This window comes from Bos grunniens, chromosome X (genome assembly GCF_055505025.1).
Source record: "Bos grunniens cultivar Pamir isolate PY7600 chromosome X, Bosgru_T2T1.0, whole genome shotgun sequence".
Taxonomy (NCBI): domain Eukaryota; kingdom Metazoa; phylum Chordata; class Mammalia; order Artiodactyla; family Bovidae; genus Bos; species Bos grunniens.
This window is the reverse complement of record NC_141194.1, coordinates 101,036,338-101,056,265: the sequence shown is the minus strand read 5'-3', so window position 1 is coordinate 101,056,265 and position 19,928 is coordinate 101,036,338. Positions and strand designations below refer to the sequence as shown.

The window sequence follows — 19,928 nt, the reverse complement described above, 5'->3', positions numbered from 1 at the left end:
TCATCTGCCACCAGTTTCCTTCTAACATTGTAAAATTCTAGCCATACTGAAGTATGATTTACAGGTCCAGTAATAGATGAATAAATTTTTGCAAAATGAAGTTTAAAAACAGGTATATGTTATTCTTATTTACAGGATTCTTTTCTGCAACAGAACGACTCCCTTGGTACAACCAAAAAGACCAGTGTTTACTTTTCATTGAAAGGTAAGGAACATATTTAGCCCATTTTTATGAATGACAAGAATTACCTATCTATATTTGAATAAAAATTCACAAGATGTAGTCTTTTAATTGGAAGATATATTGTTAGTTCCATGGAAGCAGAAAAATCCACAGAGGTGATTTGGAATACTAATGTAGAAAATAACCTAATTAATCACATTCACTTTTCTATACTTGCTCATAGACTACAAGTAACAAATTAAAATATAAAATATGATGAATTATTCATTTCAAATGAGGAAAAGTATTAAAGTTAGATTAATCCTTATCTTTCCTTTTTATTACAGAATTTGTGCTTATTTAGTTGTATTTTTTTTTAAATTAGGAAACACTTTTATTTCTATTTTGTAAATGAATTTACTTTTATTATTTATTCCTGATTGTCAAAGTATGTAAGCATTGTAAGGAAAAATACAGCATAGAGAATTTCAATGATAATACAAACACAATCTTAATCAAATGATAACCACTGTTAGAATTTTGATACATTTTCTTCCAGAATTTTCTTTGTAAATATATACAAATGTGTTTACATATGATGTTTTATCTATGTGACATCATATTGTGTTTTGTAATCTGCTCATTTATCAATTGTGACTATACTTTCACAGTAAATGGTTGAACATCTCATTTTTAAATAGATGCATATTCCATGGAAATATTTCCCTTAATTTAACCAGATTCCTATTGTACTGCAGCTACTTATACTACCTCTCTACTTGTACACATATTTTTCCTGTTACAAAATAGTTATCTCGGAAACCTACGCTATGCACTTTTAAAAATTAGTCATATGATGAATTCCTAGAAATGAGAGTCCTGAAATAAACTGCCTGTTCATTTTACTCTTTGATACATAGTGCAAAACTTCTCTCCAGAAAAAATTATCACAATTTGCAATTACACCAACAATGCATCAGTTCATTTATTTAGTCATTCAACTATTATATTTCTGTGCCTGCCATTTGCTAGGCACATGTGGTAGAGGATGATGATATAATGCTGACTAAAACTTACTGTGTGCATATCCTTTCATTTTTATAATTTTAATTAAAATATATACTATGGAAACAATGATGTAAATCAATGAAGCTATGCTGTAAATATTGTTCTACAAATTATTATTTTCCCTTAAAATGATGGACATATTTTGTTAATGAAGGAACTTATATTTTATAGTACTTTAATGGTTTAATATACATGTTAAGTTTTGTACCAACAAGAATTAGTATTTTGAAGTGAGCAATGAGTTTGGGATTCAGACTTTTTAATGTATTTTTATTAGCTAGTTAATATTTTGAGTATCACTTATTTGATAATCTTTCTATCTCACACTTATTTGAAGTGCCACCTTCACTATATTAACTAAATCATTTGGTTCTATTTCTGAATTCTGTTTTCTGATCCATTCTCCATAAAGTTAGTTAAAGTGTTAGGTGCTCAGTCACGTCTGACTCTTTGTGACCCCATGGACTGTAGTGTGCCAGGATCTCCTGTCCATGGAATTCTCCAGGCAAGAAATACTGGAGTGGGTAGCCATTACCTTCTCCAGAGGATCTTCCCCACCCAGGGATCAAACCTAGGTCTCCTGCACTGTAGGCAGATTCTTTACTATCTGAGCCACCAGGAAAGCCTGATCCAATCTCCATAATTTATCTGTAAATAACTAAGGAGGCAGTTTTTAAAATAACTTTATATTTTCTAGAAATAATATGGATTGAAGAAAGTCAGTATGTTGAATTCCAAAAAATAAATTTAAAATAACTCAAAACATGCTGATAGTCACCATTCACATTTTAATAAACATCTCTAAGTTAATTTCTTATTATTATGCATTTGTATTTCTTTGATTAGTGGTAAAATTGAATATCTTTTCATATGTTTATCGTCCACTTGGGAATTGCTTATTCATTTCCTTTGTTTTTATGCTGAATTGAGAAAAAACTAATCAGTGGTTGAAATCCTAATGGTGAGATAATTTTGGCCTTGATTTAAGACAACTGTGACTCTTTTAGAAAATACCTCTCTTCTAATTTATGATATTGGACAAATAAGGCTCAACCACAGCTTTCATTCTAAAATTACCTACTTAGAGCATTGTTTACATGCTTTTCAAGCATTAGTTTCTTAATCACTCATGCCAATACAGAAAAATTTGGAATGGAACAGGGAGAGTAAAAAGAGAAAAAATACTTGTGAAAAAAACCTCATACAAAGATAATATATTAATGAGCTATGCTGGTTTATGATTGGAAGTACCCCCACACACACCAAGCCATAGATTTTAGGTGCCTTTTTCTAACAATGGTCTATTTTTGATGTGCATGCACTACTTTAGGTATCTCAAGACACACTTACTTCTGTAGCTTATTTTCGTCTATTAGTTAATTTTATAATGGCAGGTCCCTAAAAGAAAATAAATATTGTATTCATATAATGAATTTAATTTATGTATAATACCATATTTTTTTCTATTTTAAGTATTAGTGCTAATATATAGTATGCTATTTTTCTTCATAAGGCTATCTGTAAATTCAATTCAGTTCAGTCCAGTCGCTCAGTCGTGTCCAACTCTTTGCGACCCCATGAATTGTAGCACGCCAGGCCTCCCTGTCCATCACCAACTCCCTGAGTTCACTCAAACTCATGTCCATTGAGTTGGTGAAACCATCCAGCCATCTAATCCTCTGTCATCTGCTTCTCCTCCTGGCCCCAATCCCTGCCAGCATCAGAGTCTTTTCCAATGAGTCAACTCTTCACATGAGGTGGCCAAAGTACTGGAGTTTCAGCTTCAGCATCAGTCCTTCCAAAGAAAACCCAGGACTGATCTCCTTTAGGATGAACTGATTGGATCTCCTTGCAGTCCAAAGGACTCTCAAGAGTCTTCTCCAACACCACAGTTCAAAAGCATCAATTCTTTGGCACTCAGCTTTCTTCACAGTCCAACTCTCACATCCATAAAAGACCACTGGATAAACCGTAGCCTTGACTAGACGGACCTTTGTTGCCAAAGTAATAGCTCTGCTTTTCAATATGCTATCTAGGTTGGTCATAACTTTCCTTTGAAGGAGCAAGTGTCTTTTAATTTCATGGCGGCAGTCACCATCTGCAGTGATTTTGGAGCCCAGAAAAATAAAGTCTGACACTGTTTCCACTGTTTCCCCATCTATTTCCCATGAAGTGATGGGACCAGATGCCATGATCTTTGTTTTCTGAATGTTGAGCTTTAAGCCAATTTTTTCACTCTCCTCTTTCAGTTTCATCAAGAGGCTTTTTTAGTTCCTCTTCACTTTCTGCCATAAGCGTGGTGTCATCTGCATATATGAGGTTTTTGATATTTCTCCCAGCAATCTTGATTCCAGCTTGTGCTTCTTCCAGCCTAGTGTTTCTCATGATGTACTCTGCATATAAGTTAAATAAGCAGGGTGACAATATACAGCCTTAACGTACTCCTTTTCCTTTTTGGAACTAGTCTGTTATTCCATGTCCAGTTCTAACTGTTGCTTCCTGACCTGCATATAGGTTTCTCAAGAGGCAGATCAGGTGGTCTGGTATTCCCATCTCTTGAAGAATTTTCCAGTTTATTGTGATCCACACAGTCAAAGGCTTTGGCATAGTCAATAAAACAGAAATAGTTGTTACTTGTATAGTAATATGATCTCCGTTCCATTGTTATATGATATTCTTTTGCTGGGTTAAATGTTCATAGTTCTACATGAGATGGTTAACACAGAATCTACTTCAGGTTGAACATGACTCTTGGACATCTGTTTATACCTTCCCTGTTATGATAATATACACAATTCTACCACCACCCCTTGCCATACAAACACAATACACAATAAAAACTGCTCTAGCATTATCTTTTGTTGTAGATGTTTAAGAAGCCAAGCATTGCAAATTCATTTATTTTTGGACTTACTGGTTTTTTTTCTTAGTTCTTCTAGACAGATTTTTTCTGAGTAAAAAAATTAGTTCTTTTTAAAACAATTTTACTGAAGTACAGTTGACCCTGCAACAACAGTTTTGAGCTGCATGGACCCATGCATATTTTTCAATAAATATCACAGTACTACACAAGCCACAGTTAGTTGAATCCCAGGATGCAAAGCTGTGGATACTATGGCACACACTAAAGCTATACACAAGATTTTTGACTGCACAGAGGATCAGCACCCCTATCCTCAGAGTTGTTCAAGGAACTATAAAAGATATACAATCATACGTAAAGTGTTCATTTGCTAATTTTTAAAATTTATTTATTTTAATTGGAGGCTAATTACTTTACTATATTGTAGTTGTTTTGTCATACATTGACATGAATCAACCATGGGTGTACATGTATTTCCATCATGTAGCCCCCTCCCGTATCCCTCCCCATCCCATCCCTCTGGGTCATCCCAGTGCACCAGCCCTGAGCACCATGTCTCCTGTATTGAACCTGGACTGGCGATCTGTTTCATATATGATAATATACATGTTTCAGTGCTATTCTCTCAAATCATCCCACCCTCACCTTCTCCCACAGAGTCCAAAACACTGTTCTATACATCTGTGTCTCTTTTGCTGTCTCACATCTAGGGTTATTGTTACCATTTTTCTAAATTCCATATATATGCGTTAGTATACTGTATTGGTATTTTTCTTTCTGGCTTACTTCACTCTGTATAATAGGCTCCAGTTTCATGCACCTCATTAGAACTGATTCAAATGTATTATTTTTAATGGCTGAGTAATATTCCATTGTCTATATGTACCACAGCTTTTTTATCCATTCTTCTGCTGATGGATATCTAGGTTGCTTCCATGTCCTGGCTACTATAAATAGTGCTGCAATGAACATTGGGGTACATGTGTCTCTTTCAATTCTGGTTTGCTCGGTGTGTATGCCCAGCAGTGGGTTTGCTGGGTCATATGGCAGTTCTATTTCAAGTTTTTAAAGGAATCTCCACACTGTTCTCCATATTGGCTTTACTAGTGTGCGTTCCCACCAACAGTGTAAGAGGGTTCCCTTTTCTCCACACCCTCTCCAGCATTTATCACTTGTAGACTTTTGGATTGCAGCCATTCTGACTGGGGTAAAATGGTACCTCATTATGGTTTTGATCGCTATTTCTCTAATAATGAATGATGTTGAGCATCTTTTCATGTGTTTACTAGCCATCTGTATGTCTTCTTTGGAGGAATGTCTGTTTATTTCTTTGGCCCATTTTTTAATTGGGTCAATTATTTTTCAGGAATTGAGGTGCAGGTGTTGCTTGTATATTTTTGAGATTAATTCTTTGTGAGTTGCTTCATTTGCTATTATTTTCTCCCATTCTGAAGGCTGTTTTTTCACCTTGTTTATACTTTCCCTCATTGTGAAAAAGTTTTTAAGTTTAATTAGGTCCCATGTGTTTATTTTTGCTTTTATTTCCACTACTCTGAGAGGTGGGTCATAGAGGATCCTGCTCTGATTTATGTCAGAGAGTGTTTTGCCTGTGTTTTCCTCTAGGAGTTTTATGGACTCTGATCTTACGTTTAGATCTTTAATCGATTTTGAGTTTGTTTTTGGGTATGGTGTTAGAGAATGTTCTAGTTTCATTCGTTCACAAGTGGTTGACCAGTTTTCCCAGCACCACTTGTTATGATATTGTCTTTTCTCCATTTTGAACATGATATATTTCTCCATCTATTTGTGTCCTCCATGGTTTCTTTCATCAGTGTTTTATAGTTTTCTGTATATAGGTATTTTGTTTCCTTAGGTAGATATATTCCTAAGTGTTTTATTCTTTTCATTGCAATGGTGAATGAAATTGTTTCCTTAATTTCTCTTTCTGTTTTCTCATTTTTAGTGTATAGGAATACAAAGGATTTCTGCATGTTAATTTTATATCCTGAAACTTTACTATATTCATTGATTAGCTCTAGTAATTTTCTGGTGAAGTCTTTAGGGTTTTATATGTAGAGGATCATGTCGTCTGCAAACAGTGAGGGTTATACTTCTTTTCAAATCTGTATTCCTTTTATTTCTTTTTCTTCTCTGATTGCTATGGCCACAACTTCCAAAACTATGTTGAATAGTAATGGTGAGAGTGAGAACCCTTGTCTTGTTCCTGACTTTAGGGGAAATGCTTTCAATTTTTCACCATTGAGGATAATGTTTGCTGTGGAATTGTCACATATAGCTTTTATTATGTTGAGGTGTGTTCCTTCTTGAATTTAAACAATGAGCACATATTATTTTTATAACTAAAAAGAAAAAAAAATTGCAGTGACAATGAATAACATTGTTTAAATGAAATTTGCATTGTATTTTATTAGTCAAACAAGGTTTATACAAAGAGCTTGAGTACTGTCCCAATTATTGCTTTTGCAAAATAAGAAGTAGCTTTTGCTTGAGCCACGCTCATATAGCCTGATCTGTATACATTTCTTTCATTCAAATCGTTTCCATTCCACTTATTTCAAAACTCATATCCTATTGACTTGTACAGCTGTTTTTTTAGTTTATTTTTTTATTGAAGGATAATTGCTTTACAGAATTTTGTTGTTTTCTGTCAAACTTCAACATGATTCAGCCATAGGTATACATATATCCCCTCCCTTTTGAACTTCCCTCCCATCTCCCTACCCATCCCACCTCTCTAGGTTGAAACAGAGCCCCTGTTTGAGTTTCATGAGCTATAGAACAAATTCCTGTTGGTTATCTATTTTATATATTGTAATGTAAGTTTCCATGTTACTCTTCTCATACATTTCACGCTCTCCTCTCTTCTCCCCATGTACAGCTATTTTTAATGCAGAAAAGGATTCTTGCTTCTAGAGGCTCAGGTTGCCTGGAAAGTGAAGACCATGAGTAGACTAACCATTCTTCTGAGCCATTTATTTTTAACTTTGTGGGGAAAACTTAGGCCAACCCTTACAAATAACTGTTTGGATTTTGTGACATCCTTTCCTTCCTGTGGCTTTCTGATGATTTGAAAGAATTTAAAGCCATAAAATATTGCTTGATCATAAAATTACTAGACAAAGTGCATTTTTTTTCTACAAGTGATGTATATATAGTTTACCTACAAATGATATGAATTTGTGTCTAAGTTTATAATATGCTTACTATGAGATTCTGTTTAATTCAGTAAAAAGACATATGCTTACTGTATTGAAATTTAAAACCACAGAACCAAAGTCATTATACAATAGTATAAACTGATAGGATGCACATTTTAGAGATATAGCTATGACAACTGATAAAGTATTCTATTTACTATTCCCTTCTGTACTCTCATGCATTCTGTGATTTCATTGTTTCAGACCACTGTTATTTTCCATCTGAGTCATTTACCTCATCCTTGTCATCTATCTCCCTACCTCAAGCTCTCTTCCTTCCCTTCTAGCCTATATTCTATTGTGAAGCTAACCCTTCTAAAATGCCGTTTTCATCATATTCTACCCTTCTTGAAACTCTGCAGTGAATCTTCATTGAAAGGCAGAGTGGTAAAGGGAAAAAAAGAAACAACAGTTTTGAAGTCAGACAAACTTGGGTTTGAGTCTTGGTAAATAATTTTTTAGAATTAGATTAGAGTCAATCATACACATATTTACCAGTTGCTAGTATGGCCTTGGAATGTTACTTAATCTCACCAACCCACATTCTCTTTATCAATGAAAAGTGGAAAATAATACATAACTAATTCGTAACAGTGAATTAAAATGTTAGTTGCTCAGTCATGTTCAACTCTTTGGAACCCCATGGACGGTAGCTTGCCAGACTCCCCTGTCCATGGAATGCTCCAGGCAAGGATACTAGAGTGGAGATCCATTCCCTTCTCCAGGGAATCTTCCTGACCCAGGGATCGAGCCCAGGTCTCCTGTTTGGCAGGCGGATTCTTCACCATCTGAGCCATGAGGAAAGCCCAACTAATTCCTAATAATAATATGTCACTTAGGACTTTTCAGTTACAAGCAATATAAAACAACTCTGGCTGTTTGACTCAAAATTTAATTCATTGGAAAATAACGAGGTCTCACAGAATCTGTTGAAGACTGGTGAGTCAGGTCTGGAAACAGGCAGGAACTGAAGTATCTCTGGATACCTAGGAAGGCAAAAACACAGGACCTCATAACCAAAGTAGTCTAATCATGGTTTAGGATAAGATAAACTGAAACTTCAGTCACTTTCAATTTAATTGTTTGCCCTTTCACTACAATAGGGTAAGGCTTCTAGTTATAGTCCCATTAGATTCTTCTCAAGAGAAAATCAGAGTATTAGGAGAATGAGGAAATGGATGCCCAGTATCCAACATGCAACAATTGCCAGCTATGTATGTATGTATGTAAACCACCAGTCACATATTAAGTGCTCAGTAAATGGCTATTTTAAAAGAATTATGTCTGGAAAACTAAATTAGACCTTCATGGCTGTTCAATTTCTGACCTTAATCAACTTTTTAAACTTAATTTTCTCCCCAATCCTCTACATAAACCTTGAATTCTCATTTCTTTCCTTCTCACTTAGTCCATTTTTACTGCCTGAAATATTCTCAACCTCTCTATGATTTAAATAAAAAGAAACATTTTATCTCTTTAAAGACCCAGTTTAGCTCTTTTTCTGATCCCAGAATCACTGATTTTGTTTCCTCATTTCTCTTAATCATGCATTGCTTCTTGACATCTTTTCTGAATGGTAGTCTTGTATCGCTAAATCTTCACGTGCACAGCTGGATTATACATGCCTTCATAAGAGAGATTATGTATCATATATTTATTTGCTTCCTTGATGACAGTGAACCCAGTGCCTTACACATAGTAGGTGCTCATAAACTTAGGATAAATGAATGCAAGAATGTGAATTATTAATTTAAATTGAAACATCCATTTAATGATCACCTTCTCTATACTTAGCACTGTGATGATTGTTTTGAGAATGTAGGGGAAAAAAAAAAACATTGAAAGTTGCCTTTGTAGGTCACAGTTTAATTTACTAGCAAAAAAATAAAAGCATGAATTATCAAAAGTGCAATTATATTAATAAGTAAAACGTATCATAATGAGATGTTATATATTGGTACTAAGGGTATGAGAAGATACAAAAAGCAGTAATAACATAGTTATGGAAAATTTGAGAAGGAAGTCTTATTGAGGTAGAGAAGTGGAGTTAGCAGAAAGTTTTTGTTATTCAGTTGCTCAGTCATGTCCGACTCTGCGACTCCATAGGCTGTAGTACACCAGGCTTCCCTGTCCTTCACCATCTCTTGGAGCTTGCTCAGACTCCTGTCCATTGAGTCAGTGATTCCATCCAACCATCCCAACCTCTGTCATCCCCTTCTCCTCCTGCCTTCAATCTTTCCCAGGATCAGAATATTTTCCAATGATTGACTCCACATCAGGTGGCCAAAGTATTGGAGTTTCAGCCTCAGCATCAGTCCTTCCAATGAATATTTAGGACTGATTTCCTTTAGGATGGATTGGTTGGATCTCCTTGCTGTCCAAGGGACTCTCAAGAGTCTTCTCTGGCACCACAGTTCAAAAGCATCAATTCTTCAGCACTTAGCCCTCTTTATGGTCCAACTCAAGCATCCATACATGACTATTGGACTACTGGAAAAACCATAGCTTTGACTATATGGATCTTTGTCAGCAAAGTGATGTATTAGATTTTTCATATGCTGTCTAGGTTTGTCATAGCTTTTCTCCCAAGGAGCAAGCATCTTTTAATTTCATTGCTGTAGTCATCATCTACAGTGATTTTGGAGCCCAAGAAAATAAAGTCTGTCACTATTTTCATTGTTTCCCCATACTGGCCATGAAGTGGTGGGACTAGATACCATGATCTTAGCTTTTTGAATGTTGAGTTTTAAGCCAGCTTTTTCATTCGCATATTTCACTTTCATCAAGAGGCTCTTTAGTTGCTCTCTGCTTTCTGCCATAAGGGTGGTGTCGTCTGCATAACAGGTTTTTGATGTTTCTCCCTGCATTCTTGATTCTAGCTTGTGCTTCATCCAGCTCAATATTTTGCATGATGTACACTTCATATAAATTAAATAAGCAGGGTGATAATACACAACCTTGACATATTCTTTCCCAATTTTGAACAGCCCATTGTTCCATGTCCAGTTCTAACTGTTGCTTCTTGACCTGCATGTAGGTTTCTCAGGAGGCAGGTATGGTGGTCTGGTATTCCCATCTCTTTAAGAGTTTTCCAGTTTGTTGTGATTCACACAATCAAAAGCTTTAGTGTAGTCAGTGAAGCAGAAGTAGATGTTTTTTCTGGAGTTTTCTTGCATTTTCTATGATCCAGTGGATGTTGGCAATTTTATCTCTTGTTCTTCTGCCTTTTCTAGATCCAGCTTGAACATCTGGAGTTCAGTTTGTGTACTGTTGAAGCCTTACTTTGAGAATTTTGAGCATTACTTTTCTAGTGTGTGAAATGAGTGCATTTTTGCATTAGTTTGTACATTGTTCAGCATTGCCTTTCTTCCTAGCAGGAAGTAGTCAGAAACATAACTGGATATATGAAACCAGAACTGGGAAAAGTATTAGCAATTGGGGCTGGAGATACAGGCTTGTGATTCATTTTTTTGTAAGTAGTGTTAGTGTAAATGGAGAAATTATGAAAATTAGTACATAGAGTTAAGCCTAACAAAAGTCATGTAGGTTCCATAAAGGAAATCCACCAAGTTCTTCCATTTAAAACATCCCTGTGTTTTTTAAAACAGATTTTTTTGAATTTAGTATGAAAAAGTGAAAAAGTGAAAATGTTAGTCATTCAGTCATGTCTGACTCTTTGCGACCCCATGAACTGTAGCCTGCCAGGCTCCTCTGTCCATGGAATTCTCTAGGCAAAAATACTTTCACTTTTTCATACTACATTTCAATACATACTATAAAATTTATTCTTTTCAGTGTATAATTCAATGATTTTAGTAGATTAATAGAATTGTGCAACAATCATCACAATTCAGTTTTAAAATTTTTCCATCATCCAGAAATTCTGTGAAACCCATTAGCAGTAAATCTCTTCTCCCATCCTCAGGCTTAAGCAAATACTCTTCTGTTTTCTTTCTGTGTAAATTTGCCTTTTCTGTACATTTAATATAAATGGAATACTATAATACATGGTCCATTGTGCCTAGCTTCTTACACTGAGCATACTTTTAAGGTGTATTCATGTTGTAGCATGTATCAACTTGTTCCTTTTAAGTGATGAATAGTATTCCATTGTGTAAATATAGCACATTTTTTTCATTCATTTACTGCTGCTGCTGCTGCCAAGTCGTTTCGGTCATGTCTGACTCTGTGCAACCCCATGGACTGCAGCCTACCAGGCTTCTCCGTCCATGGGATTCTCCAGGCAAGAACACTGGAGTGGGTTGCCATTTCCTTCTCCAATGCATGAAAGTGGAAAGTGAAAGTGAAGTCACTCAGTCGTGTCTGACTCTTAGCGACCCCATGGACCACAGCCTACCAGGCTCCTCCATCCATGGGATTTTCCGGGCAACAGTACTGGAGTGGGGTGCCATTGCCTTCTCCCATTCATTTACTTGGTGCTGGACATTTACATTTTTTCCATTTATTTTCTTTTTATGGGTAATGCTTCTATGAATAGTGACAACATGCCTCTGTGTGGACATATATTTTTATTTATTCTCATTAGAGGCCATAAAGTAAAATGGCTATTATGTGGGAAAATTTTGTTTGACTTATTAAAAAACTGTCAAAATGTTTTCCAAAGTGTCTGTACCATGTTATATTCCCACCAACAATGCATAGTTGGTCTGCTTTCTCTACATCCTCAAACCTTGATACCGTTGGTCTTTTTTATTTTAGCCATTCTAGTAGATATGTTGGAGAAGGCGATGGCACCCTATTCCAGTACTCTTGCCTGGAAAATCCCATGGACGGAGGAGCCTAGTAGGCTGCAGGCCATGGGGTCGCAAAGAGTCAGACACGACTGAGCGACTTCCCTTTCACTTTTCACTTTCATGCATTGGAGAAGGAAATGACAACCTATTCCAGTGTTCTTGCCTGGAGAATCCCAGGGATGGGGGAGGCTGGTGAGCTGCCGTCTATGGGGTTGCATAGAGTCAAATACGACTGAAGCAACTTAGCAAGCAGCAGTAGTAGCAGCAGTGGATATGTAGCAGTTTCTAATTGGTATTTTGATTTACATTTCCCTAATGATTGATGATGCAAAGAGTCAGACACGACTTGGCGAGTAAATTAACTTAATGATTAATGGTGTTGCATATCTTTTCATATCCTTTTAATCCATTCATATCTTCTTTCACAAAATGTTGAATCAAATTATTTGCCTATTTTTAATTTGTTTTTTCTTCCTAATAATTATTGAGTCATAAGTGTTATTCAAATACTCTGTATACAAGCTTATTTTATTATTATTTTTTTAATATGCCTTTCTCTTTTAATCCCCTACCTCCTCAAATTCTCAAAAAAAAAAAAAAAATACCCAGAAATTAAACATACAGAAGCTCAAAGAACCAAACAACCCAGCCTGAATAGCAGACTCCTTCTCACAGAGGCCAAAGTTCTGGGTGCTGGGGTCTCCATTCAGAGCCTAGTAGTTAAAGCTGGTGCAGAATAAGGTGCTCCAAAAGCTACCAGTAACCCTGACTAAAGGGACTTTCTGCACAGGAGCATCCCTTCCAGGGCTAGTCCATGTAAAAAGTGGTGTTTGTTGGTCTTGTGAAAGAGCTCCTTCCTGTGGGAATCCAGAAACTAGCTGTATGAGCCCTGTAGGAGGCCAAGCCTAAGGCCCCCCACCCCCTACCACTATAGACAAGGCACTCAGGCAGCAGAAAGTAGCCCCTGGACCAGCCGTGGCTGTGTATCTACAAGCTGTTTATTAGATCTGTGATTTGCAAATACTTTCTACTAGTCTGTCGCTTTTAAGTTTATTTTCTTATTGGTGACTTTTGAGGAGCAGAAGTTGATAAATTCAAATTGATCAAGTTTGTCTTCTATGGGTCACACCCTCAGTATTGTATCTCTGCCCTGCTCAAGGTCATGAAAATTTTATCTTTTTTCTTCTATAAGTTACTTATTTTAGCTCTTAAATTTGGGTCTGTGATCCATTTTGAGTTAAGTTTTTATATATGGCTTAGCATGAAGCAAGGGTCTAATTTCTTTCCCTATTTTTTTTTTTCTTTGAATGCACTACCTGGCTTGCAGGATCTTAGTTCCCCAGCCAGAGAAAGCACCAAGTCCTAACTGCTGCTGCTGCTGTTGCTGCTAAGTGGTTTCACCACTCCAGTATTCTTGCCTGGAGAATCCCAGGGATGGGGGAGCCTGGTGGGCTGCCATCTATGGGGTCACACAGAGTCGGACATGACTGAAGCAACTCTCACATACATGACCACTGGAAAAACCATAGCCTTGACTAGACGGACCTTTGTTGGCAAAGTAATGTCTCTGCTTTTTAATATGCTGTCCAAGTTGGTCATAAGTTTCCTTCCAAGGAGTAAGCGTCTTTTAATTTCATGGCTGCAGTCACCATCTGCAGTGATTTTGGAGTCCAGAAAAATAAAGTCTGACACTGTTTCCACTGTTTGCCCATCTATTTGCCATGAAATGATGGGACTGGATGCCATGATCTTCGTTTTCTGAATGTTGAGCTTTAAGCCAACTTTTTCACTCTCCTCTTTCACTTTCATCAAGAGGCTCTTTAGTTCCTCTTCACTTTCTGCCATAAGGGTGGTGTCATCTGCATATCTGAGGTTATTGGTATTTCTCCCAGCAGTCTTGATTACAGCTTGTGCTTCCTCCAGCCCAGTGTTTCTCATGATTCACACTGCATAGAAGTTAAATAAGGAGGGTGACAATGTACAGCCTTGATGTACTCCTTTTCCTATTTGGAACCCGTCTGTTGTTCCATGTCCAGTTCGAACTGTTGCTTCCTGACCTGCATACAGGTTTCTCAAGAGGCAGGTCAGGTGCTCTGGTATTCCCATCTCTTTCAGAATTTTCCAGTTTATTGTGATCCACACAGTCAAAGGCTTTGGCATAGTCAGTAAAGGAGAAATAGATGTTTTTCTGGAACTCTCTTGCTTTTTTGATGATCCAGCAGATGTTGGCAATTTGATCACTGGTTCCTCTGCCTTTTCTAAAACCAGCTTGAACATCTGGAAGTTCACTGTTCATGTATTGCTGAAGTCTGGCTTGGAGAATTTTAAGCATTAGTTTACTAGTGTGTGAGATGAGTGCAATTGTGCCGTGGTTTGAGCATTCTTTGGCATTCCCTTTCTTTGGGATTGCAATGAAAACTGACCTTTTCCAGTCCTGTGGCCCCTGCTGAGTTTTCCAAATTTGCTGGGAGCATATTGAGTGCAGCACTTTCACAGCATCATCTTTCAGGATTTGAAATAGCTCAACTGGTATTCCATCACCTCCACTAGCTTCATGATCATGCTCCTGCCCATTTCCTCAGCATCATCGCATGGCACCATCACTGTTAATCATTACTTTCCAGTCATATTGGCCTATTGTTTCTTAAAAGAACCAAGCTCATTTGTGCCTCAGTACCTTCATATATTTTTTCCTTCTGCCTTGAATTAATAATCCTCATCCTCTTTATCTGATTAATGACTATTCTTCTTTCAGGTCTTATTTTAATTCCCACTTTCAGAGAGAGAGATCTTCCTGATCCCATTGACTAAGTACTAGTTATGTGCTGTTATAAAACCCTTTCTATTTTCTTTATAGCACTCTAACAGTTATAAATATATAGTTTTGCTGTGCTTCATCACTCAGTCATGTCCAACTCTTTGTCACCTCATGGACTGCAGCCTGCCAGGCTCCTCTATCCTAGGTGGTTCTCCAGGCAAGAATACTGGAGTGGGTTTCCATGCCCTCCTCCTAGGGATCTTTCTAACCCAGGGATCAAATCCAGGTCTCTTGCATTGCAGGTGGATTCTTTACCAGTTGAGCCACCAGGAAAGCCCTTGTACATAGGTGTGTGTGTGTGTATACGTATGTGTATGTGTAGTTAATTTCTTATAACTACTTGTTATATGTAACTATATAATTATATAGTTATTTGTAGGTTATTTATTTAAAATGAACATTCCTAAAATCTGTGAGGGACCATGGCTATATTATAATGTCACCAGCATTTTTTAGCACAGTGCTGGGTGCATAGTAAACACTCAATAAATATTGGCTGAAGTAACTAGTGAACATGCCATAGTAACATAGGGATAAAGAACTTGTTTCCCACTAGGAGGATCTGGAAAGTTGGAGGTTAAAGCAAAAGTATTCTAGGCAAAGGAAACAAAATGTTTGTACAAAGAATTAGGAAATATATTTGAGAAGTAGTAAGGTATTTTCTGTTGCTGAAGCATAGGCATTTCAGTGACACATGGAAGAAAAAGAGAAAATAAGAGGAAGAGTTAAGGAGAAATGAGTTTGGAGAAGCAGGTCAGGATCAGGGTCATTCTGCCAAACTAAGGAATTCAAGTTCAATTAAATAAATTTTAGGGAGTGACCACATCAGATTTTCTTTAAAGAAAGGTAACTAGAATTGGGCAGGGTAGAAGAGGGACAGGACAGAAAAAAAAGAGTAAAGAATAATATGTATGCAAGTGGGGTATATGTGATGCACAATATTTGCATAGCAGTCTGTATTTTTTATAGCACCCTCCTAAAACTTTACCATTGTGTGCTTGTTTGTGTATGTGCATGAGGAAGAGAGAGAGAGATGTCATTCAGATATACCTGAATTTCAAAATTTGTCACAGGGCCTCCATTTATGTCCTCATGATATCATGATAATTCTTAATACTAACAACTCTAAAAATATTAAATTATTTCAGCCTGTAACATTTAACTGTTTGAAGTATGTTCACTTATAAGACTATATTTGATTTTCACCCAAAGCCATACAATAGAGACAACTTTTTTTTTTTTTTTAGAGACAACTTTTTTTATTTACCAATGTGAAGACTGGATTCACAGAGGCTAAAAGACTAGCCTACAGTTATATAACTAGTAAAGCTAAGATTTAGCATTGCAACCCTTTTCTAAGTCCAAGATCCTTCTCAATTTAGTACACATCCTTTCATTTTACTACTAATTTTACTGTTCTGCCTTTTACAACTCATGCTTTTAAAATAAAAGTTTCATACTGAGTTTTCATAACTTTGAAATAACAACAAGGTTAGCTTCCCTCAAGTTGCTCTTTTGAAACATTTTCACAATCTATAAGGCCTGAACAAAGAATTTCGTAGATAAATGATCATAGATTACAATCTTAACAAAAAAATATGTGTTAATTATTAGCTTGTAAAAAAATACATTTAAAAAATATTTAATTAAAAAAAAAAAAAACATCTGTGGGTAAGAATGAGCACTCATAGAAGAACTGCATTGTATTGGTAGAACAGGAATCATCCCATTTCCTTAGAAAGTGAAGATAAGATTAAAAAAAAAAGATTAAAGATGCTAAAAGATGGAAATACTAGTATAACTGAACATCTTTTGAGAAAGATGGTATGGCATACTTATCATTTATAGTAATTTCATTTGGAATGTGTTTTTTTAGAGAACATTGTTTTTTATTTTTTAATATAAATTTATTTATTTTAATTGGAGGTTAATTACTTTACAATATTGTATTGGTTTTGCCATACATCAACATTAAGACTTTATTTTTTAGAGAAGTTTTAGGTTTACAATAAAATTGAGAGAAAGGTACAGAGATTTCCTTGCACTCTGCCCTCCACATGCTCATGTGTGTGTGTGCTCAGTCACTCAGTTGTGTCTGACTTTTTGCAACCCCAAGGGCTGTAGCTGCCAGGCTCCTATGTCCATGGAATTTTCTAGGCAAGAATACTGGAGTGGGTTGCCATTTCCTTCTCCAAGGGTATCTTCCCATCCCAGGAAAAGACCCAGGTTGTATGTTCTTCGTTTGTTTTTACCAAAAATGAACCTACACTGATACATTATAATCACCCAAAGTCTACCTTAGGGTAGACTCTTGGCATTGCAGATACTATGGGTTTGGACAAAGGCATGGTGATGTATATGGGCTTCCCTAGTGGCTCAATTGTAAAATAATCTGCTTGCCAATGTAGGAGGTGTGGGTTCAATCCCTGGGTCAGGAAGATCCCCTGGAGAAGGAAATAGCAACCCACTCCAGTATCCTTGCCTGGGAAATCCCATGGAGAGAGAAACCTGGCAGGCTATAGTCCATGGGATTGCAAAATAGTTGGATATGACAGTGACTAAACAACAGAACAACAGTGGTGACATGTATACACCATTATAGTATCATACATAGTATTTTCACTGCTCTACATATCCTCTGTGCTCTGCCTATTCATCTCCTTCTCCCACAGCCGCATCCCTGGAAACCACTGTTTTTTTTTTTTTAATTGTTTAAATAGTTTTGCCTTTTTCAGTATAATGGTGTCAAAAATTCAAGGTGAAGTTGAGAAAAATTAGAAGCCACAGTAAGATAAGCCACCTGCAAAAGTAACCCAAAGGACTGCTTCTAGTAGATAATTTAATTTGGACACCTAAAAGTTTTGGTTGAGTTCCGGGGAGGCATGAATAGAATGTGAACATAAATTGAAAAGGTAAAATCTAATCAATTAATGGAAGACTGAATTATCAGAAAGAAAAAAAAATGCATTAGGGAAAATCAGAGAACTAGCTGCATGTTTCCAGCAATGTCTAGGAAAGAGAGTGCCCTGATTATCAGATTGGAATACTTTAGTTGCCCACCTAATGGTGGATATTGGTTCAGTTCAGTTCAGTTCAGTCGCTCAATCGTGTCCGACTCTTTGTGACCCCATGAACTGCAGCACACCAGGTCTCCCTGTCCATCACCAACTCCTGGAGGCCACCAAAACCCATGTCCATAAACTCAGTGATGCCATCCAACCATCTCATCCTCTGTCATTCCTTCTCCTCCTGCCCTCAATCTTTCCCAGCATCAGGGTCTTCTCAAATGAGTCAGCTCTTCGCATCAGGTGGCCAAAGTATTGGAGTTTCAGCTTCAACATCAGTCCTTCCAACGAACACCCAGGACTGATCTCCTTTAGCATGGACTGGGTGGATCTCCTTGCAGTCCAAGGGACTCTCAGGAGTCTTCTCCAACACCAAAGTCCAAAAGCACCAATTCTTCGGTGCTCAGCTTTCTTTATAGTCCAGCTCTCACATCCATACATGACTACTGGAAAAACTAGCCTTGACTAGACAGACCTTTGTTGACAAAGTAATGTCTCTGCTTTTTTATATGGTTTCTAGGTTGGTCATAACTTTCCTTCCCAGGAGTAAGCATCTTTTAATTTCATGGCTGCAGTCACCATCTACAGTGATTTTGGAGCCCAGAAAAATAAAATCAGCCACTATTTCCAATGTTTCCCCATCTATTTGCCATGAAATGATGGGACTGGATGCCATGACCTTAGTTTTCTGAATGTTGAGCTTTAAGCCAACTTTTTACTCTCCTCTTTCACTTTCATCAAGAGGCTCTTTAGTTCTTCTTCACTTTCTGCCATAAGGGTGGTGTCATCTGCATATCTGAGGTTAGTGATATTTCTCCCGGCAATCTTGATTACAGCTTGTGCTTCCTTCAGCCCAGTGTTTTTCAGGATGTATTCTGCATATAAGTTAAATAAGAAGGGTGACAATATACCGCCTTGACCTACTCCTTTTCCTATTTGGAACTAGTCTGTTGTTCCATGTCTAGGTAGATCAGATTAAATCTTGAGGCAGTAATCATTAAGAATATCTACTGAGTCATTTTTTAATGATTTTCAGGTTCATATGTACTTTGAATTTTGTACTTTGTACATGTTTTATCTAATGGATTCAGGATGCTGGTTATCAAACTGAACAACCCTGTGTTTACAATGTTTCCAGTTATAAACTAATGCATGAGCATCTGATTTATGCATTGATATCATGGACTTTAGTTAGTGTGAATTAGCCTCCCTCATCCAGGTACAACTGGCACACTGATAAAATAGTATAAAGTTTTACATAAATTGAAGCAAATATTATGACTGTATGGAAAAGCATGTGGGTAACATCATTTATCTATTTGCAATCAACAAAGGAACTAAGTTGTTATACAAAATACACTTATGTTTCTCTTATTTTTATTGTTGAAATTTCCTCATGGAATGGTTTTTGGACTTTTTACCATAATAACCTGAGGAAATTATTAAAATTACACGTTTGTGGGACTTAGAGACTCTGATAACACTTAGCCTGGGATGAAGCCTAGGACTCTGCATTAAAAAAAAAAAAAAAAAAACAGCCTATATGATTCTGAGCTTGAGCATTAGTGGACTTTATCTTGAATTGCACTGTTTTCCAAAAAAAAAATTTGCTATATTTAAATAAGCCTGGGGTTCTTAAAGCGATTTTTCACAGCTGGGCAAAATTCATGATTTCTGTTGGGTTTCTGTTATAATGACATCATAATCAGTTTCAGACCTCTAGTCAGAACTGTGTATTCAAATCACAGCAAGGATTGAGGAAGTGGATGGAAGGTTTGTTAGGATAACAGACAGGGGCAGCACCAAGGGAAGACAAAATGGCTGCCATCTTCACTGTACTGTGTGCCCCAAAGTGAGGAAAAGAAAGTAGAATCCTTTGAAGTCTTCCCTGTTCAAGAGCAGAAGCAAATAGGTAAGTGTTGATGCCAAGGCACAGCCTAGGCAGTATAACCCCCTTCCAAATTCTTATCATCTCCACA

At 36.8% G+C, this 19,928-nt stretch overlaps 1 protein-coding gene across 7 annotated transcripts in view; it reads left to right on the top strand.

Moving 5' to 3' along the window:
* FAM133A (family with sequence similarity 133 member A) overlaps window positions 1-19,928 on the top strand; it is a 72,700-nt gene that overhangs the window by 27,594 nt on the left and 25,178 nt on the right. For all 7 annotated transcript variants that reach the window (XM_086386937.1, XM_086386939.1, XM_086386934.1 and 4 more), the window contains exon 2: window positions 136-205. Coding sequence is in view for 2 of the 7 variants with exons in the window: in XM_086386941.1 (XP_086243067.1) it covers window positions 136-205 (70 nt within the window). In the remaining 5 variants the exon portion in view is untranslated. The remainder of the gene's footprint in view (window positions 1-135; window positions 206-19,928) is intronic.